Source organism: Carassius auratus, chromosome 19, assembly GCF_003368295.1.
Source record: "Carassius auratus strain Wakin chromosome 19, ASM336829v1, whole genome shotgun sequence".
NCBI classification, from domain to species: Eukaryota; Metazoa; Chordata; class Actinopteri; order Cypriniformes; family Cyprinidae; genus Carassius; species Carassius auratus.
In genome coordinates this window covers 20,171,066-20,194,506 of record NC_039261.1, presented here as the reverse complement: position 1 = coordinate 20,194,506, position 23,441 = coordinate 20,171,066, and the positions used below count along the sequence as shown (strand labels likewise).

Sequence of the window (23,441 nt, the reverse complement as noted above, 5' to 3'; positions counted from 1 at the left end):
TGTTTCTCACTGCTGAGAGGAAGAATCAGGATTCGCTCCAATAAACCAGAAGAAACACAATGAAGGCTTTGATTGACCTCAGGCTTCCTGCAGCGCATTCTCTGGAAACATCACACTGACTCTGAGTGAAGTCACTCCTGAGACACCTTTACAGGAAGAAGAGCACACACACACTCTCTCTCTCTCTCACACACACACACACACACACACACACACACACACGCACACACACTCTCTCACACACACACACACACTTTCTTTTAGAATAAAACAAACATAACCCCAGGAATTTAGTCAATACAGTGGCTAAATTAAAGGGAAAATAAAGCCTGAACAAGTGTTGACATTTCCCAACACCACAGCAGTAATGACTTTATGAACTACTTTACTTCTAAAATCGATACTATTAGAGATAAAATTGCAACCATTCAGCCGTCAGCTACAGTATCACATCAGACAGTGCACTATAAACCCCCTGAGGAACAGTTCCACTCATTCTCTACTATAGGAGAGGAAAAATTGTATAAACTTGTTAAATCATCTAAACCAACAACATGTATGTTAGACCCTATACCATCTAAGCTCCTAAAAGAGGTGCTTCCAGAAGTCATAGATCCTCTTTTGACTATTATTAATTCCTCTTTCAAACTGGCTGTTATTAAGCCTCTCATAAAAAAACCAAAACTTGACCCCAAAGAACTCGACTCCCTTTTCTGTCCAAGATACTAGAAAAGGTGGTATCCTCACAATTATATTCCTTCTTAGAGAAAAATGGTATATGTGAGGATTTCCAGTCAGGATTTAGACCGTATCATAGTACTGAGACTGCTCTCCTTAGAGTTACAAATGATCTGCTCTTATCATCTGATCGTGGGTGTATCTCTCTATTAGTTTTATTGGATCTTAGTGCTGCTTTTGACACAATTGACCACAGCATTCTTTTGCATAGACTTGAACACTTTGTTGGCATCAGTGGAAGTGCATTAGCATGGTTTAAATCGTACTTATATGACAGCCATCAGTTCGTAGCAGTGAATGAAGATGTATCATATCGATCACAAGTGCAGTATGGAGTACCTCAAGGCTCAGTACTAGGGCCGCTACTCTTCACGCTTTATATGTTACCCTTGGGAGATATCATCAGGAAACATGGTGTTAGCTTTCACTGTTATGCTGATGATACTCAGCTCTATATTTCTTCGCGGCCCGGTGAAACACAACAATTTGAAAAACTAATGGAATGCATAGTCGATATAAAAAACTGGATGACGAGTAATTTCTTACTGCTAAATTCAGAAAAAACAGAGATGTTAATTATAGGACCTAAAAACTCTGCTTGTAATAACCTAGAACACAGTCTAAGACTTGATGGCTGCTCTGTCAATTCTTCGTCATCAGTTAGGAACCTAGGTGTGCTACTTGATTGCAATCTTTCCTTAGAAAGCCATGTTTCTAGCATTTGTAAAACTGCATTTTTCCATCTCAAAAATATATCTAAATTACGGCCTATGCTCTCAATGTCAAATGCAGAAATGTTAATCCATGCATTTATGTACTTCAAGGTTAGATTATTGTAATGCTTTATTGGGTGGTTGTTCTGCACGCTTAGTAAACAAACTACAGCTAGTCCAAAATGCAGCAGCAAGAGTTCTTACTAGAACCAGGAAGTATGACCATATTAGCCCGGTCCTGTCCACACTGCACTGGCTCCCTATCAAACATCGTATAGATTTTAAAATATTGCTTATTACTTATAAAGCCCTGAATGGTTTAGCACCTCAGTATTTGAATGAGCTCCTTTTACATTATACTCCTCTACGTCCGCTACGTTCTCAAAACTCAGGTAATTTGATAATACCTAGAATATCAAAATCAACTGCGGGTTGCAGATCCTTTTCCTATTTGGCGCCTAAACTCTGGAATAACCTACCTAACATTGTTCGGGAGGCAGACACACTCTTGCAGTTTAAATCAAGATTAAAGACCCATCTCTTTAACCTGGTTTACACATAACATACTAATATGCTTTTAATATCCAAATCCGTTAAAGGATTTTTAGGCTGCATTAATTAGGTAAACCGGAACCGGAAACACTTCACATAACACCTGATGTACTTGCTACATCATTAGAAGAATGGCATCTACGCTAATATTAGTCTGTTTCTCTCTTATTCCGAGGTCACCGTAGCCACCAGATCCAGTCTGTATCCAGATCAGAGGGTCACTGCAGTCACCCGGATCCAGTACGTATCCAGACCAGATGGTGGATCAGCACCTAGAAAGGACCTCTACATCCCTGAAAGACAGCGGAGACCAGGACAACTAGAGCCCAGATACAGATCCCCTGTAAAGACCTTGTCTCAGAGGAGCACCAGGACAAGACCACAGGAAACAGATGATTCTTCTGCACAATCTGACTTTGCTGCAGTCTGGAATTGAACTACTGGTTTCGTCTGGTCAGAGGAGAACTGACCCCAACTGAGCCTGGTTTCTCCCAAGGTTTTTTTCTCCATTCTGTCACCGATGGAGTTTCGGTTCCTTGCCGCTGTCGCCTCTGGCTTGCTTAGTTGGGGTCACTTCATCTACAGCGATATCATTGACTTGATTGCAAATAAATGCAGAGACACTATTTAACTGAACAGAGATGACATCACTGAATTCAATGATGTACTGCCTTTAACTGTCTTTTTTCATTATTGAAACACTATATTATGTATTTTGTTTAAAGAGCTATATAAATGAAGGTGACTTGACTTTGACTTGCACGCACGCATGCACGCACACACACACACACAGAAATACACACACACACAGGATATTATTAAATAAAAATAAAATACAGTTGAATAAAAATTCGAAAATAAACAGAAATTAGATAATGAATAGCAAAAAAATATATTAACCATCAAAATGAGTGAAATTAATGGAAATACAGAAAAGTTGATAAAAAAAAATAGAAAAATGGCAAAAGCACATGCAATTACAATTTTTTTTTAAAAATAAATAAAATAAAAAATCCACAATAAATAAAAACTGTATCACTATATAAATACTACTGTGCTTCACGCATTTACTCAGTTTGAGCAATTCAATGCTGCTGCTGCTGCAAAAAAAAAAGATTAGTTGAACTGCGGAGAAAAAAAATTGTAAGTACAAAAATATATATATTTTCTTGCATCTACTGCTTTTATATCCAGCCATTTATAAATGCCGGTTTTCGGAGGCTTAGTTCACTTTAGGATGCAAATCCACAGAGCAGTAGATCTGGTTCAGGATGCATCTTTATGAAATAAACCAGATATAGCAGCAGGAGTCCAGCCGCTGTAACACGGACTGATCCGGATCAGATCAGACTGGTGCTTCTGTCAAACAATGATCAGAGAGCTTCTAATGATCGTTTGAGAAACACGATTCCCAGCAGCCCAGCCTGACCTCATGCATTATCACTGCATGAAAGGTAATCAAGTAATCTGAGAAGTACCAGTATTGAACCCAATGGAGCGAATGAAATTTAATTCCTTTAAACTTACATCTTTAGAATCAGAATCAGAATCAGAAAGAGCTTCATTGCCAAGTGTGCTTGCTCATAAGGTAGATTGCCTGGGGGAAGAAACTGTTCTTGTGTCTGACTGTCCTGGTATTTGTGGCTCTGAAGCGCCGGCCAAATGGAAAAAGTTCAAAGAATGGGGTAACTTGGATGTGAGGGATTTATTTCTAACAAATCAACATCATATTGGAATCATATTGAAGCATATTGGAAAAGGATGGAAAAAGCCCTTCATAATGTTTGCACTAATAAATGCTGCTCCCTGCCAGCTTCAATCACCTATAAAACTAAAATCACCCTCTAACTTTAGCACTCACTCTGATTCTATTCTTAGAAAAATATCTAACTACCTTTCTAATCTTTTTGTATTCTATTTTCTTTTCATTTATTATGTAATTATGTGTGTGTGTGTGTGTGTACTTTTTCAGGAAGGATCATGATTCATGTCACGCATTCAAAATACAGAAGCAGCTGAGACCAGAACAATGAACGGTTTGTTCTGCTGATGAGCATCATGGGACATCCACTCATATTTACATGTATTTATGTATTTCACGTTACACATTGTGTCAAAGCAGCTTTATGGAAAATCATGTTTCTCAGAGTAAAAACTGAGCATTTATTTTGTAGTGATATTGAGGATTATGAAATCTACTGTATGATTATAAAAAGATATGGTTTTAATATAAAATGTTTGTATGTAATCATATACAGTAACTTAAATGATTTCAATTAATATGCATACATTAAACGGTTTTAAAACTTAATGTCACATATTTTTTTTTTTTAAATGTTTTAACATTTTTCCCCCACATTAACTTTTAACTTATAAAGAAAAATATAAATTAAAATATACAGAAGTAGATTGTTGTAGATTATAATCCTCAGGGAACGAGGGTTACATATGAAACTGAGAAGTTCCCTTTCTTATAGAAACATACATTTTCTGTAAATTTGCTTTGCAATGATTTGTATTGTAAGAAGTGCTATATAAATAAAATTTAATTTAATTGAACATTCATAAGTGATTTGAGGAAGATGACTGGTGCATATTTCACTTTCAAATGCCCGTTATAATGGGTTTGAATATCAGTCTAAACACTCACACACAGTCCGATAAGGTCAGATGTTTAGCAGGTGACCGACAGAGAATGTCAAAAACTTTTTGCTGAAATTTATCAGCTATGGTCTGAGTAATTATGACTTTCACAGTTTTCATCATCATGTAATCTCTCCGTTACCTAAATACTGACGTCTCTTTGATAATGTATCTGATAAGACGGTGATATACCATCACTTCTTAATTTTCCACAGACTAAACTTCCCCTTTCAGCGTCATGGGTTTGCTTCCCAGGGAACTAAAGAGATGAGATGATGATCAGTGTAAATGTTTATAAACTGGCCTCAATTATGACCACTTGGTTTAAAACACTTGGCAGAGGCTTTAATTCAAAGTGAATTGTATTGCACATTTTCCCTAGGAATCACACCCATGATTTGGGTGTTGTAACCATGTTTATCTAATATTTAATCTGCAGGAATGCCTGTAATAATAGACAGCAGTTCACTGCAGCATGTGGACTTCCACAGAAATCTCTATCACAAAAGAATGTTAATAAAGATGTTAACGGGGCTTCGAGTTCGGCACATATCATGCAGAAAAAATAGAGAAAACTGTTTCTGGACTTATGCTACATGTCATTACACTGTCATCACGTGTGATGTGAATGAATGAACAACAGATGTGTGTATGAGTGAGTGAATGAGTATGTGTGTGTGAGTATATGAGTATGAATGAGTGAGTGTGTGTGTGTGCGTATACAAGTTTAAATGAAAGACTGTATGTGTGTGTGAGTACAGGTGCATCTCAGTAAATTAGAATGTCATGGAAAAGTTCATTTATTTAAACTCAAAACACCTGCAAAGGTTTCCTGAGCCTTCACAATGGTCTCTCAGTTTGGTTCACTAAGCTACACAGTCATGAGGAAGACTCCTGATCTGATAGCTGTCCAGAAGATGATCATTGACATCCTTCACAAGGAGGGTAACCCACAAACATTCATTGCCAAAGAAGCTGCTGTTCACAGAGTGCTGTATCTAAGCATGTTAACAGAAAGTTGACTGGAAGGAAAAAGGTCCTAGAGACTGGAGGAAGGGTGGAGAAGCTCATAGCTCAAGTTGCTTGAAGTCCAGTGTTAAGTTTCCACAGTCTGTGATGATTTGGGGTGCAATGTGATCTGCTGGTGTTGGTCCATTGTGTTTTTTGAAAACCAAAGTCACTGCAGCCATTTACCAAGAAATTTTGGAGCACTTCATGCTTCCTTCTGCTGACCAGCTTTTGAAGATGTATCGTGCCGCATAAACATAAAACCATGTCTGCATTTGTGATCAGGGGAACAGCAAACAAAAAATGTGCTACACACATCTGAATATTGGGGTTGAACTGTTCTGGAACAGTGTTGTAAATACATCTTAATAACCACTGATTTCTAGTCATGTGCTCTTTTGGAAGACCAATTCAAGTATTTTCACCTATAAAATCCTGAAGAGCCTCTTTTAAGCTCGCAGTTGGGCTCCTCTCTACCTGCATGCGCACACACACACCCTCGTACACACACACACACACACACACACACACATCACATGTGTTTCCTCACTCTGTTTTCAGATGTCAGCAGATGTTTTGAGGTTAAATGTGTTTATCTATATAAATCCGCATTTTAAAGCTGTTTGTGACATAGATCAACATCATCTGATGCTTCTGGAATTTACATGGAAGTGATGTGAAGCGTGTGAGAGAAAGATCATCAGCACACACCAGTGAGTGTGTGTCACCTGCATGTGATGCCTGATAAACACTGCTGTGTGTGTGTGTGTGTGTGTGTGTGAGAGAGTGTGTGTGTGTGTGTGTGTGTGTGTGAGAGAGTGTGTGTGTGTGAGTGTATGTGAGTGTGTGTGTGTGTGTGTGTGTGTGTGTGTGAGTGTATGTGTGTGTACGAGTGTGTGTGTGTGTGTGTGTGTGTGAGTGTATGTGTGTGTACGAGTGTGTGTGAGTGTGTGTGTTTGTGAGTGTGTGTGAGTGTGTGTGAGTGTGTGCTCTCACCCCTGTGCTGACAGGTTCATATCTGGCTCCTCTAAACACAGACACGTCTGACTGATGAGCGTCCCGTGAACCTTGTTCTGCCTTTGAATTAAGTTCATTTTTCTGACACCGTGGATGGGTTTGTTTCTGGTTTAAGGCATGATCTCACTTAGTTTAGATACATTTCAGAAAATAAGAATGAATCTTCTGTCATATACATTTATTTTTGTTTTAAGAATGTTTAGATCTTTGTTCAGGAGAAGACCCAAACAAAATACAGAAATCTAAGTAAGATTTGATCATTATTTATTATTTATTTACTCATTTTTTGTAATGAATGTAACAGGTTGTGACACAAACACTTCAGATGCTCCAGCCGTGTTGCCAATTTAGACATTTTGTAGAAACATTTCTAACTACCCAATAAGAAGAGGAGATGAGGACGTTGAAGACCTTGATGAAGATGTTTATTGCAGCATAGCTTGGGTTCAGCGGAGTCAGGATAAACCATGAACATCCTCAAACACTGTATACACTTGAGTTTACTTCCTTTCATTGCTCCAGCTGTAACAGATGTGGTCTGTATGTTCATTGAGTTCTTCTGAGGTGGTTCTCACACCTGTTTTATCTATAATCAGTCACCACTTGCTCAGGGTGTGATCATCCCAATCTTAACATAACTTCTCTCTAATAATTAAGCCATGATGGGAAATCAGCGTGACCACATATATTTTGGAGTGGAATCTGGTTTGGGGCAGACTATAGATTCTTAAAATTTTTGGCAACTTTTAGCACCTTTTGTAAAGTGATTCAAATGATAAAAGGCAGATTTTTTTCATCTAAACTACACAAAAAGAGGAAAGCCAATAAACTACCAATACACTGCTTTAAACTATAATTTTTCAGAATGTGCAGTTTTACTAGATAATAACAAAATACATGAAATCGGATAAAAAATTGAGTTTATTACTCTATGTAACTTTTACAAATTAATATATTTTATGTATTTTATGTAATATATTTTATATTTTTAATATATTTTATTAATATATTTTTTTAAAGAACAAATAACATTTATTATTATTCTTTTTTTTTTTTTTTTTCAAGATGTATATAATCTCGTGTATTCTAAATAAAAAAACCGTGTTTTGTGTCATCAAATCGATCTGCCTTTATTAACTTAGGAAACACCAGTGAAAACTCCCTAAACACAGAGAGCTACAGATCCTGCAGAGTCAGACACGTGATGTGATGAAGGACAGTGATGATGAAGAGGATTTACCGTCTGCTCTCTGGTAACTGCAGCCAGCGCAGATAACGGAAGATCCTCTCCTAATTCTGGACCTTCCTGCACACACACGCGCGCAGACGAACGCGCACAAACGAACGCGCATATACACGCGCGCAGACGCGCACAGACGAACGTGTACACACACACGAACGCGCAAAGACGTACGCGCACACACATGCATGCACGCACACACACGCGCGCACAGGGCCGGCCCTGACCAATTTGCTGCCCTAGGCAAGATTTTACCTGGCGCCCCATGCATCACAGCCCATTTCACCCTGTCATTGTGTTCATGATTTAGCATATATATATATATATATATATATATATATATATATATATACACACACACACACACACACACACACACATTACAGCAGAACTGTTTCCAACACTCATAATAAATCATCATATTAGAATGATTTCTAGAGGATCATGTGATAGACTGGATGTCACATGTGACACTGAAGAATGGAGTAATGATGCTGAAAATTCAGCTTTGCATCACAGAAATAAATGATAATTTAAAGTATAATAAATTGAAAACAAATTATTTTAAATTATATTTTAAATTATTTATATCACAATATTATTTTTTTTTCTGTATTTTTGATCAAATAAATGCAGGCTTGATGAGCAGAAGAAACTTCTTTCAAAAACATTAAAAATAGTAATGTTTCCAAACTTTTGGCCTGTACTGTATCCCCCAAAACTGCACAACTGTAGAGTAAAACATTAATAAAAAAGTGATAATAAAAAATGCGTCTTAAAACTGACATGATTGTACAAAATCACAGTCTGGGGACTCAGGACCCAGAACAACTGCTAACATTCGTCCTTCCGTCACAATCAGGAAACTTTCACCGTGTCTAGAACTGGCGCGAGCTGCCAGGCCCGTTTCTACGAGCTGTGTGTTAACAAAAGCAGTGCCGTCTACATTGGATGCGGCGTCGGGCACGCTACACAACAAACTACCAACAACTGATCGTGCGCGCGCTCTGTTTCTGACGCACTTCAAGCACTCGATGGGCGGGGGAAGATTTAAGAGCCGGACTTTTTTTTTATTTTTTTTTTATTTGGTAGTATTTCGAATTAATGGTTTTTAAATAGTAGCCTATTATAAAAAAAAATATGTAAAAAAAAAGCCCCTTTGGATGAGTGGCGCCCTTAGCATTTGCCTATACCGCCTACACGAACGCGCACACACGCGCGCAGACGCACACACACGAACGCGCACACACACGCGCATGCACGCACACATAAGCACAGACGCACGCACACACGAACGCGCACACACACGCACGCAGACGCGCACACACACGAACGCGCACACACGCGCGCAGACGCACACACATGAACGCGCAAAGACGAACGCGCACAGACACGCATGCACGCACACACACACGCGCAGACGGACGCGCACGCACTCGCACACACGAACGCGCACACACACGCGAGCAGACGCACGCACACACTTACGCGCACAGTCGAACGCGCACACACACGCGCGCAGACCCACGCACACACCAATGCGCAAAGAGGAACGTGCAAACACACGCGCACAGACGCAGGCACACATGAAGGCGCACAGACGAACTTGCACTTACACACGCACGCGCGCGCACACACGCATGCACGCACACACACGCGCACAGACGAACGCGCACACACTCATGCATGCACGCAGACGCACGCACACACGAACGCGCACAGTCGAACGCGAACTCATTTGCTCATTCAGCTTCTCAAAACTCTCAAATGCTTTTGCTCCAGCATTGCATACTCATGCACGAGGCATGCAGATAGTGATAAAACTGTGGAAAAGGCCCGAAGTCAACAGTAGACATAAATAACAGTTTTTATTTGTGGCTTTTACATGGTTTAAGTTTCTCATATTTTCGAGTATAATTGCATTGTGCAATGCACCTTTATTTGTGCATTAAATAAAAATTAAATAAAAAACATATCAGCTTGTGCCTGTTGCACAAATTACATAAAAACTGTAGTTTTGAGTGGGGTGGCCAAACTTTCATCACTAATACTAATACAAATTATAATAGTAATACTACTAATACCATTGCAAATAATAGTACTAAAAATAAAATTGATACTAACACTAACAGGAATACTAATAAATATAAACCATTAGCAATGTTTAAATTAAAACTAATAATACGAATAGTACTAGTCATAATACTAACAAACAATAGCAATGAAACTAAGATCATTACTAGCAATACTAATACAAATAATAGTATTCATATTACCACAAATAATAATACTAAAGTAAAATGTACTACTTTTGTGATACTACTACTAGTAATAATAATAATATGACAATACAACTAGCACTACTAGTGATAATAGTAATCATTTAATACTGTAATCGATACTATTACTACTAATAATACTTTTAAAATAATAATACTAATACTTTAAATAATAATACTTTAAATAATATGAATACTAACAATACTAATACTACTAATAAAAAATAAATAAATAAACAAATTTACTATAGCACTTTTCCAGAGTTTAAAGCAGTAAACATCAAACACAACCGCACAATTTCTACCGAAATCTACCCAGAGTCAGTGTGTGTTCAGAGATGTATAAAACCAGACACCGTCTGATACCATCTCCACTCTCTAGTGATATTCCTAGAGATAAAGAGTGTGTGTGTGTGTGTTTGCGGCCGTGATGATACTCCCACCTGATCACAACACATTTATATAATCAGGAATGAATCTGATGCACAAACCTCCCTCACCACACACTCAGTAACACCGTGTGTGTGTGTGTGTGTGTGTGTGTGACGTCAGCTGACCCGTCAGAATTCATATCTTCATATCTGGGAAACTCTTCTTTACAGCCACATCAGATCCTGGCCAGAAGAACCTTCCGGCCTTCAGCTGTGTTCCAGATCTGTGGTCAAAGGTCATGGTCAAAGGTCAGAGGTCAGTACAGGACGTCAGGGTCTCAGATGTGTGTGTGTGTCCCTGGATCCATCTGGGATTGTCTTTCTCACTGCTGGACAGACTGAAGGAGACGTCGGACATGTTATTATCCACAGCCCGTGTGACTCACCGTACAGTTTACTCCAGACACCTTACACAAACAAGATTATTAATACTAATATCTCCAGATGACCTCTTGCTGGACTGAAGCAGCTCAGCTTTACTTGATTCTCCATCAATCATGTTTAGAGTCTCAAATCTGATCCTCAGGATCTTTTGAGGAGCTTTACTTTCACTGTTCCTCAGCGGAGGAATGATCTTCACAAGCCTCCAGAACATCTCACATCTTCTGAGGAGCCTTGATTTCTTCAGCTCTCCATCACTGTGTTATATGTGCGGATCATTTACATCTCATTACTGGAGATATAGAGTGATATCTACATCAGTTTATATCAGTATCTGCTCTACTGTTAGAAACATCTCACTGGTTTACATCACAAGCATCAGAATCTCATCACAGAATATCAGTATCTGCAGCACTTTCATAGGTTTGCTCAGTTTGAGTCTGTCTCCATTTTCTCACTATATCAGTCTATATGAGCCATGAAAGCAAATGTTTTGTAACACATGTTCATTCCGGACTATTACTTCAGACGTCAGGCTGTAAGCAGCCGTTTCAGCGATTCATCTGGCCTTAACTTCATTCGTTTATTCCATGGTGCCAAGAAACTCTCAGGAGAAGCGATATTCAGACTCTGAAACATTACAGACGAAGGCAAAGGAGTCTGGGAAATAGGAATTTCTCAAACTTGGGAAGAGGACATGGAGCGTGCTTGTGTGATGTGACTCACGGTGGTGAAGGAGAAGTGGTTAGGGAACACAGCGTCATGGACACACACACACACACACACACACACACATATGAGTGATAAAGTTTACTCTCTTTACCTTCTTGTTGTTCTGCAGTGTTGTGTTCATCTGCTTCTCCTATTAGCTCTTTTTACACTGACTATCACTCTATATACAGTATACACTAATACTAGCCTTATGAAAACGTACTATAGTAAAAGTGTAAACATGTTTTTAGACAACTAAAGTTTTACTACAACCATGTGTAATGTAGCACAGACACGGGTAATTTTTGGTTACCATGTTTAACTATAGTACTAAAATGTTTAAATGTTTTTATTATTATTATTATTATTGTATTTTTTTTTTTAGTAAAACTGTGTCAAGTTTTTTGTAAAGGGTGTGTTGCCTGGTAAGACAGCAACAACAAAACCATACAAACAAAAAGATTATATATATATATATATATATAAATCTGATCAAATGATTCATTGACAAACAATGAATGAATCTTCTTCAGAAGAGACAAACACAACAAATCATTTCAATGTCTGAGTCATATTATAATAACATCTGTAAGATTCACACACTCTGTCCAAGGAAGGCATTTGGTGCTGGCTGAAGGGTTGTTGCGTATCTGTGTCTAATTAGAATTATTATTCTTCTGACATTTGATTAATCTGGTTAACACTTTGCTTTATATTTATTCATTCATTAGGAATCTATGTCCCTCAGGGTGTATCATGTCCAGCCGGTGTATACATGATCACAAACTCTCCAGTCTGATCATTAGTCAGACAGGGGCGGATCTACTGGGGTGGCATAGGGTGGCAAATGCCACCCTAAAAGAAAGCTTTGCCACCCCTGCTGCCACCCCAGTTGGCAGCAACGAATTAAAGGTTATGGCCAATTTGAAAATTTACAAGCGCAAATCTTTCATGATTCGTGATCCCGCTCCGAACTCCCGATCTGATTCAAATGATTCGCGAACCCGCTACGAACTCTCGAATTGATTCAAATGATTCGCGATCCCCATAACTGACTCAAATGATTCGCGATCCCGCTCCGAACTTCCGAACTGACTCAAATGATTCGCGATCCCGCTCCGAACTTCCGAACTGACTCAAATGATTCGCGAACCCGCTCCGAACTCTCGAATTGATTCAAATGATTCGCGATCCCCATAACTGACTCAAATGATTCGCGATCCCGCTCCGAACTTCCGAACTGACTCAAATGATTCGCGAACCCGCTCCGAACTCCCGAACTGACTCAAATGATTCGCGATCCCCATAACTGACTCAAATGATTCGCGATCCCGCTCCGAACTTCCGAACTGACTCAAATGATTCGCGAACCCGCTCTGAACTCCCGAACTGACTCAAATGATTCACGATCCCGCTCCGAACTCCCGAAATGACTCAATCTGCCTAAGGCACCAACTCCCTGAGGGGGCACCATCCCAGTCACTCCAAAAAAAAAAAAAAAAAAAAAAAACTTCCTCCATTCTCCCATCCGCGCTCGCGACCGCTCGCACCTCATGTTTGCGGTTGAATGTTCATAATTGATGGATGAATCCAATTCAGCGAAGAGAAAATAAAACAAAAACAGACATAAAGTTGGCTTGAAGTTGGAAGAGTATCAAATTTAGGGACCGTCTCTAAAGTTACATGCGATATTGGTACACACTATTCTAACGTCAGTAGCATTTGAGGAAAATGACCTATAGTCATAAAAACAACTGTATTTGTTCATGTAGGTGTCAGCTATAATGCACAATTGAATTAAATGTTTGATATTTATTAAAATAATCTGTAAATCATATGTAGATTATGCTATTTGCTTAGTAAAATGTACTTAAAAGATAAACTAAAACATTATTTCAAAGGAATATCACACAAGTTTTCATAGAAGTTTTAATTTAAGCTTGCCAAAACCAGGGCTTGAAAACGAAAAAAAAAATTAAATCGGTTCACTCCGAGCAGAATCCATATTTTAACGGTTCTGTTCTGCGTTCCTCTGATATTATTACCATTCCGAAACCGGTTTGGGAGGAAGAAATACCGGTTAATAACGTTATTTTAAAAAAACAATATTATTTGCCTATAATTTGCCTAATAATAATAATTTAATAATAATAATAAAGTATAGCGTTTTCCTTACTAAAAAAAAGAAGGAAAAAATAGAGATCTAACACTTTACAGTTTACAGCTTGCACCAGATTTTGTCCAAACTTAAGCTAGGCCTACTTAAAAAAAAAAAATCTATCAACACTTTAAAAGTATTTTTAAGATATTTAAAAATGTTTGCTGCATTGTTAAAAAACACACTAGTATAAGATTGCGTTTTGAGAGTAAAAAAACTAAAAAGTAAGTCGTGGCTCACATTGCATTTTATTAGCCCTATTTCTTTCCGAGATAATGAAGGCTAAAATGCCTGTAGTCTAAAGCAGAATGTTTTAAAACATTATAAAAACAGTTATTAGTTTCTCTTCAAATCAAATCCTCTAAAGTTTAGGCTATAAAAACCTCAATCCAAAAACAAATTAATGTAAGCTGAAGCTGAAGCCTACCTCTCTCATTCAGCACGAACCCAAATGTTTCCATGTTCCCAAAGTATCTGGATGCTAAAATGTTATTTAATATAAAGAATATATAATGATAGTAAATGTATAATAAGTAACGCTGTATATGCGTGCGACAGTCGGACTCCAAATTTCATTCAATCATTATTTTGAGGTTAATAGCAAATGAAAACTGTACAGCTTCTGGGAAATGTGTGAAGCTCCGCTAGGCTATTTTAGTTCCCCTCACACCACAACAAAATAATTTCAATTAACAGTATTTAGAAAAGAACAAGAATTACAAATATAAGAAGCTATAGCAATATTAACGACAAACCAAAACTAATTAATTTAGACTAAAACGAAACTGAAACCAACGTTGGGTTTCTCATTCGACACAAAATCAAAGTTTCTGTATTCGCGATGTATTTGAATAATAAATGATTATAAAAAATAACTTAATGTTTGTAAACATTTTGTGTCTGCATTATGTCTATTTCTGAATGAAATATTTTTTTTTTCTCTAAAAAACTTATATACAAGTTTCTCTCTCTCTCTAGACTATATATATATAGTCGGGAATAATCAAAGGAGAGCTGCGGTCCTCGGTTGGGCAGGAAGAGGCTAATCATGCTGGCGTTTGAGTGTAGAGACCTGCACGGGATTTATTTTTCTGTCCCGTCCCCGCAAGATTCACGATCACGTTTCGTCCCGCTACCGCCTGCAAAATCACGCGGGTAAAGTATGTTTTGTTTTTTTAATGCATTGCATATTCTGTCTGCTACTCTGTTATTTTTTCAATTGCTCCCCTGTTGAATATAAATTAAAAAAAAGAAACAAATGTTTCGTTTTATTTGCGTTTAATTAAATGGATGAAAGGAACGAACATGGAACTTAGAACATAGAACATAGAAATACAGTAAAAAAGTAAGAAATGTAAATAAAAATATATATATACCTATTAGGCTATAGTATAGCCTAATGAATTATATAATGATAATAAACCTTGATTTATTTCATGTTCAAAGGAAAATTAGCCTACACTGCTTAAGAATGCCTTCTTTTCCTCAAACATTAAACAAACAAAAAACATTTTTCCTCAATAACAAAATAGACCAATTTTAAATATTTAGCTAAATAAATAATGAAAAAAATAAACGGAATAAAAAAAATATTGTAGACTATGACTACTAATGTAGTCCGTGCAGGAATAGCATGTCGTTCACTGATGAGGGCTTCAGATTGCAGAGTGCAGAGTAGCATACATGGCGTGTTACTTTGCTTAATCTCGGAAACTCTTGACATCGCCTTTTCCACCACTGGATCTCTCGCTATTTCGGAATGGAATTACACGTTGCTGTCCATGGTTTCATCAGCATCCTCCCATTCAGCAAAGTCTATTTTGTTTTATTTTAGTCTATTATAAATAAAGGTTTATCTGTTTTTAGTAATTTTATTTTGCTACATATTTCCACTTTGCGGGAGTCCCGCAAATAACTTTATTTTCCCGCAACCCGCACACAATAATAATATCTTGCCGCCCGCGTCCGCATTCACCAATCAAATATTGTCCCGCGCCGCACTCGGTTGCGCTGGGTCTGGCGGGAATGCAGGTCTCTACTTGAGTGTCGAATGCACATGCACCAACGCCTAGAAAAAATAGGCCCTTTTTGCGCTGCGTCATCAGGCCTAATTTGGTCTTAATCCGGCCCTGAAGGCGGTGCATTGAGACTTGACTGAGTTCACAGCTGAGCAGACATTTCACTCGCTGGCTTCAGTCACATTTGCCTATGCTTTACTGCTGGAATTCGTGATTGGTTGACAGCAAATTTCCAATATTAAACAGAACGATAAAATAACGTTATTAACCGGTTAATGTCCATTTCAAATTTTCGATTCTGTTCAGAACTAAAAAAAATAATTTCGTTTCTGTTTCTGGTTCTGTTCCTGTCAAAAATATTGTTCGTTTCCGGTTTTAGTTTCCGTTCCTTGAACCGGTTCAGAGCCCTGGCCAAAACAATAACACCATATTTTTCAAAAACAATTTCTAAAAGTAAATTTGTATTTATAATGTTTATTTATTTATTATTATGGTCAGCTAATAAAAGCTATGCTTCAGGACCATATTCATATAACATCTGAGGCTAAATGTAGCTCTTGACTGGTTGAGTTAGATGATGATTAACACTAAACTGTAGAAAATCAGTTGAGTCTCCCCAGCTGTAAATGTCATTGGCTGTTAAAGGTGTGTTGTGTTTCTTATAATAAATTGACATATTGATAACACTGAACCTTTTATAATGCTCTTAATTACATGTGGATGCATACTGTATGCATTAGTGAGTGTGTGGTGCTTATGGGGTATGGTCACTTATTCCTTATATGAACTGTTTCAAATGCAAGACATTGATTGCATGACATTAAGTTTGTAAATGATAGCCTGTGTCCTTTTGTTGTGTGCACATATATTTATCTGTATATATGTATATAACTGTGACTAAATTCAGTATATATATATGTCTGCCATATGTTGCCACCCCTCAAAAATTCCTGTCCCCTTCTTGCCACCCCATCAATATTTTTCTAGATCTGCCCCTGTAGTCAGAGGATATGAATAACGATTTAATAAACCGCCTCAAGCTTGTCAAAAGATGGGTCTTTAATCTAGATTTAAACTGCAAGAGTGTGTCTGCCTCCCGAACAATGTTAGGTAGGTTATTCCAGAGTTTAGGCGCCAAATAGGAAAAGGATCTGCCGCCCGCAGTTGATTTTGATATTCTAGGTATTATCAAATTGCCTGAGTTTTGAGAACGTAGCGGACGTAGAGGAGTATAATGTAAAAGGAGCTCATTCAAATACTGAGGTGCTAAACCATTCAGGGCTTTATAAGTAATAAGCAATATTTTAAAATCTATACGATGTTTGATAGGGAGCCAGTGCAGTGTGGACAGGACCGGGCTAATATGGTCATACTTCCTGGTTCTAGTAAGAACTCTTGCTGCTGCATTTTGGACTAGCTGTAGTTTGTTTACCAAGCGTGCAGAACAACCACCCAATAAAGCATTACAATAATCTAACCTTGAGGTCATAAACTATTATTTCAAAAACTATTACAAAAAAAAGTAACACCCTGAAGTCCCCAATCTCTGCAGCATTGATGATGATGATGATGCTGATGATGAAGGTGGGACTCACCCTGGAGACACTGCTGTAGTTCTCCAGCTGGAGTCTCCACACACTGACTATCACAGAGTCACGACACTGAATCCACATTCAACAGTTTGTAACAACCATTCCTGCAGGAAAACAATACACCTGACACACACACACACACACTTCAAGTCTTTAAAACTGCTTCAAACCTAAAATCTTTAAACCTAAAATATCCAAATTTAACATCTTTAAACGTAAAATCTCTAAACGTAATATATTTAATCTCCTAAATAAAAAACTCCAAACTTAAAATCTTCAATCTTAAAATCTTTAAACTTAAAATATACAAACTTTAAGTCTTTAAATCTTTAAACTGCAAACTTGAAATCTTAAAATCTTTAAGCTTAAAATCTTCAATCTTAAAATCTTTAAACTTAAAATATCCAAATGTAAAATCTTTAATCTTAAAATCTTTAAAAGGGGGGGGGGGGGGGGGGGGTGAAATGCTATTTCATTCATACTGAGTTTTTTACACTGTTAAAGAGTTGGATTCCCATGCTAAACATGGACAAAGTTTCAAAAATTAAGTTGTACGTTTGAAGGAGTATTTCTGTTCCAAAAATACTCCTTCCGGTTTGTCACAAGTTTCGGAAAGTTTTTTTCAAGTATGGATCTGTGTGACGTTAGATGGAGCGGAATTTCCTTATATGGGTCCTAAGTGCACTTCTGCCGGAAGAGCGCACGCTCCCGTATAGCAGAGCACTGAGAGCACAACAGACTTCACTGATCAGAGCGAGAGCGTCACGAAATGTCACAAAAGAAGTGTGTTTTTGTCACAGTCTTCTGTCTTTCTGTCTTTGTCTTTCTGTGAGCACATGGCTTGTGTTGTGTTATTTGGTGCCATGTGCTCTCTCCTTTCCTTTTCTGACCCCGCCCACCTTGTCACCTCATTACTGTTTAGTTGCTCCACCTGTGTTTCTCCCTGGCTCCCTGACTCATTACCTTATTCACTCATTACACCTGTTGCATCCACTCACTCTGTACACCTGTGCACATAATCACGCACACAGCTGTTCCCTATTTGTTCACGAGTATATAGTTTCGTCTCACCCACCACTCTGCTGGCTATATTGTAATGTCTATGTACCTGTGTTTCTCGTGCTCGTTTTCCTGCTTGTCCCTGTGATTAGTTTTGGTTTTGTTTTTGCCGTGTTGGCCTTTTAGTTCTCGTTTGTTCTTGTTAAAATAAAGTGTCTCTTCTCTGCACTTGGACCCAGATCTTGTTCTTTCCACGGCGCCGTCTCTACCGCGCCGTGACAGAATATAGCCAGCAAATATGGGTCCAGCAGGGAGATTCCTCGACATCTGCCAAGGAGAGCGCAGCATCGAGGATTATGCTTGGGTGTTTGTGGGGGCGGCTCGGCTGTCAGCGACAGAGAGGACCTGTCTAATGGTTTTCTTCTGGGGAGGACTAGCCGAGCCCTTCAAGTCCCTTATGCCATTCTGGCACCCCGACGAGACGCTGGAGGATTACATCAACCTGGCTCTGCAGTTGAGCGGCTCAGCTGTTAGGGTGGAGTTAGCTGCAGAGCCAGCTCAAGGTTCTCCCAAGGCGACAGTCCAGGAGTCAGCAGAGGCCTCGTCGGCTGCACCCAGTGCCTCACACCTGTTCCTGGAGCGTCACAGGCTGATGCGCTGCATGCGGGATTCACAGTGGATGTCGGTGCGAGCAGCGTGGTCGGCTCGCAGGACTCACAAGGTGGTGGAGCCTGCTGATGTTCCCTCTGAGGCAGTGGGGCTGACTGCTAGCCTTCACAAAGCCGCAGATTCCACTCAGGATTGCCCCAAGGCGGCGGTGTCCGTTCAGGATTGCCCCGAGGAGGCAGTGTCCGCCCACGATGCCCCCGAGGCGGCGTCGTCCGCTCACGATGTCCCCGAGGCAGCGGCGTCTGCTCACGATGTCCCCGAGGCAGCGGCGTCCGCTCACGATGTCCCCGAGGCGGCGGCATCTGCTCACGATGTCCCCGAGGCGGCAGCGTCCGCTCACGATTCCCACAAGGTGGTGGTGACCGCTCCGGACCCTCCAGAGTCGAGTCAGGTTCCAGTGGACTTTCCAGAGTCGAGTCAGGTTCCAGTAAACTCTCCAGAGTCGAGTCAGGTGCCAGTAAACTCTCCAGAGACGAGTCAGGTTCTAGCGAACTCTCCAGAGTCGAGTCAGGTTCTTGGTGACCCCCCAGAGTCGAGTCAGGTTCTTGGTGACCCCCCAGAGTCGAGTCAGGTTCTTGGTGACCCCCCAGAGTCGAGTCAGGTTCTTGGTGACCCCCCAGAGTCGAGTCAGGTTCTTGGTGACCCCCCAGAGTCGAGTCAGGTTCTTGGTGACCCCCCAGAGTCGAGTCAGGTTCTTGGTGACCCCCCAGAGTCGAGTCAGGTTCTTGGTGACCCCCCAGAGTCGAGTCAGGTCCTTGGTGACCCCCCAGAGTCGAGTCAGGTCCTTGGTGACCCCCCAGAGTCGAGTCAGGTCCTTGGTGACCCCCCAGAGTCGAGTCAGGTCCTTGGTGACCCCCCAGAGTCGAGTCAGGTCCCAGTAAACTCTCCAGAGACGAGTCAGGTTCTAGCGAACTCTCCAGAGACGAGTCAGGTTCTAGCGAACTCTCCAGAGTCGAGTCAGGTTCCTGTTGAACTCCCAGAGTCGAGTCAGGTTCCTGTTGAACTCCCAGAGTCGAGTCAGGTTCCTGTTGAACTCCCAGAGTCGAGTCAGGTTCCTGTTGAACTCCCAGAGTCGAGTCAGGTTCCTGTTGAACTCCCAGAGTCGAGTCAGGTTCCTGTTGAACTCCCAGAGTCGAGTCAGGTTCCTGTTGAACTCCCAGAGTCGAGTCAGGTTCCTGTTGAACTCCCAGAGTCGAGTCAGGTTCCTGTTGAACTCCCAGAGTCGAGTCAGGTTCCTGTTGAACTCCCAGAGTCGAGTCAGGTTCCTGTTGAACTCCCAGAGTCGAGTCAGGTTCCTGTTGAACTCTCCAGAGTCGAGTCCGGTTCCTGTTGAACTCTCCAGAGTCGAGTCAGGTCCCAGTGAACTCTCCAGAGTCGAGTCAGGTCCCAGTGAACCCTCCAGAGTCGAGTCAGGTGCTCGTGGACCCTCCAGAGTCAGGGCTAGTCACCGTTGACCCTCCAGAGTCAGGGCTAGTCACCGTTGACCCTCCAGAGTCAGGGCTAGTCACCGTTGACCCTCCAGAGTCAGGGCTAGTCACCGTTGACCTTCCAGAGTCAAGTCACCGGTGAGCTTCAAGGACAGAGTCAAGTCACCGGTGATCTTCATGAACAAAGGCAAGTCACCACTGATCTTCATGAGCAAATACAAGTCACCAACGATCTTCATGTTCAAATGCAATTCACCAACAATCTTCATGAGCAGTGTCGGGTCAGCACCGATCTTCTGGAGTCCAGTATGTACACCATGGGATTGCCAGATTGTCGTCCTCCCGTTGGTTGGACCACACGATTGTGGTGGTCTTCTGCTCCGCCCTGGGGGGCTTCCATCCTGACCACACGGTCGTGGTGGTCTTCTGCTCCGCCCTGGGGGGCTTCCGTCCTGACCACACGGTTGTGGTGGTCTTCTGCTCCGCCCTGGGGGGCTTCCGCCCTGACCACACGGTTGTGGTGGTGTTCTGCTCCGCCCTGGGGGGCGTCCGTCCGGACCACACCGTTATGGTGGTCTTCTGCTCCGCCCTCGTGGGGCGTCACGTGATGTCCTTCTTGGACTTGTGTATTTGTGTTTATTTTTTGTTGTTCTGCGGTCTGTGTCTTTCTTTCTGTTTCCTCCTATGGACCTGGCCCTCCGTCCCTTCCCCTGATCCTCTGCCGGTCCACCTCCCTCCTGGGTTTCTTGTCTGTGTATCTTGTCTCTGTTTCCCCATTCTACCTGGTCCTCTTGTCTCTGTTTTACCATATTATCTGGCCCTCCATCCCTCCCCCTGATCCACCTCCGTTCCGCCTCCCTCCGTGATTTATTATTTTGGAGTGTCTGGAATCCACTCCTTAAGGGAGGGGTTCTGTCACAGTCTTCTGTCTTTCTGTCTTTGTCTTTCTGTGAGCACATGGCTTGTGTTGTGTTATTTGGTGCCATGTGCTCTCTCCTTTCCTTTTCTGACCCCGCCCACCTTGTCACCTCATTACTGTTTAGTTGCTCCACCTGTGTTTCTCCCTGGCTCCCTGACTCATTACCTTATTCACTCATTACACCTGTTGCATCCACTCACTCTGTACACTTGTGCACATAATCACGCACACAGCTGTTCCCTATTTGTTCACGAGTATATAGTTTCGTCTCACCCACCACTCTGCCTGGCTATATTGTAATGTCTATGTACCTGTGTTTCTCGTGCTCGTTTTCCTGCTTGTCCCTGTGATTAGTTTTGGTTTTGTTTTTGCCGTGTTGGCCTTTTAGTTCTTGTTTGTTCTTGTTAAAATAAAGTGTCTCTTCTCTGCACTTGGACCCAGATCTTGTTCTTTCCACGGCGCCGTCTCTACCGCGCCGTGACAGTTTTTGGTTGCCAGGGCAAGACAACCCTGCACAGATTACCAAAAGAGAAACAGCATTAAGGGACCAGTGGATGGAGTTTATTTTTACAGAGCATCAACGGAGTTGTGCAAGTGTTTGTGTTTGTTCCCTGCATTTCGAAGATGCTTGTTTTACAAACAAGGCCCAGTTTGACAACGGATTTGCACATCGTTTATTTCTTAAGGATAATGCAGTCCCAACGAAAAAGGGTCACGATCGTGTGTTGGAACCGCAGGCGGTGAGTAAAACTGATTCAAATATCTCTGTGTTGTTAACTTAGCTATCGGCGCGTAAGCACAACAAGTAAACAACATGTGATGTTGGCATCAAACTGCACTTTCCACATGTACAGCTTAAAAAAAAAAAAAGACGACAAAGTGGAACTTAGTCATTTTCCAAAACCGCTAAGCAAATATATACAGTTTCAGTACATACCACATAGAGACTGATTGCTGATGCTGCTCTTGTTAAATTTCAGCCTCTGGATCTGATTCTAGATCATAAATAAACGGCTGAATCTGACTGTTAGCCATGGTTTGTTTTGGATGATGGTTTTTTCCTCACGGTAATGTCACAGCTTCCAAACGCTCTCAACACAAAAGCCTACTGGCGCTCGTGATTCTTTAGCTCCGCCCACACGTCACGCCTCCAGCCGCTCGTGTTTTTCCGGGAAAAATTGGTACAGACTATCTTTCTCTTATGAATATAATAAAACTAAAGACTTCTTGGAGTTATGAAGGATGCAGTACTACTCTATAGGTACTCAAGATTAACAGGAGATTGAGTGAAAACGAGCATTTCACCCCCCCTTTAAACTTAAAATATCCAAACTTAAAATCTTTAAACTGCAAACTTAAAATCTTCAAAAAATTAAATTAAAAATGTAATGCTCACTCCAAACTCTCTAGCTAGGCGTTTGTATAAACCCTTTTTTATCCATTTCTGTTAAAACACAAACAAAGCTGATGTTGGTGTGAGTTTCTTTCTCACCTTTATTCCTGCAGCTGGAGACCGAGACCCAAAACTAAACCCAGAATTATCACCACCACACACACACACACATATGTGAACAGCAACATGTGACACAAACCATGTTTTATAGGCAGTTGAGGAATTTATTGAAGGAACACAATCATTAACGGCACTCATTAGTAAGACAGAGCATCAGTGGCTCAGAACATGAGTCACATGACCGTCTGCTGCCAACAGGAAGAAGATTCAGTATCACTGAACATGCACAAATTCACCTTTCACACGTGTTTGCTCATACTTTTATACATGCTAAAAAAATCCAGATTGAACAAAGAAGCCAGTTTGATAACTACTAAACACACACACACACACACACACACACACACACACTCAGTGTTTACGCTGCGTTCACCCACGTCATAATTATCGCAACTACTAAATGACAACCTGGAACGATCACATTCTTGCAATT

At 40.6% G+C, this 23,441-nt stretch overlaps 1 protein-coding gene across 1 annotated transcript; it reads left to right on the top strand.

Annotated features, from left to right (window-relative positions):
* Nucleotides 1–4,653: 4,653 nt before the first annotated feature.
* Nucleotides 4,654–23,025, top strand: LOC113120203 (uncharacterized). Its single transcript, XM_026290139.1, has 3 exons — nucleotides 4,654–4,658; nucleotides 18,873–19,540; nucleotides 23,002–23,025. Exons 2-3 carry the CDS (start codon nucleotides 18,893–18,895, stop codon nucleotides 23,023–23,025), a joined length of 672 nt encoding a protein of 223 aa, XP_026145924.1. The 5' UTR covers nucleotides 4,654–4,658; nucleotides 18,873–18,892.
* Nucleotides 23,026–23,441: the final 416 nt, after the last annotated feature.

Bases quoted from the DNA above. Each gene is read 5' to 3' on its own strand.
- LOC113120203 (XM_026290139.1), top strand. From the start codon at position 18,893: ATGGTTTTCTTCTGGGGAGGACTAGCCGAGCCCTTCAAGTCCCTTATG. The intron at 19,541-23,001 runs GTTCCAGTGGAC...TTATTCCTGCAG, and splicing joins ACCCTCCAGAGTCGAGTCAG to CTGGAGACCGAGACCCAAAA.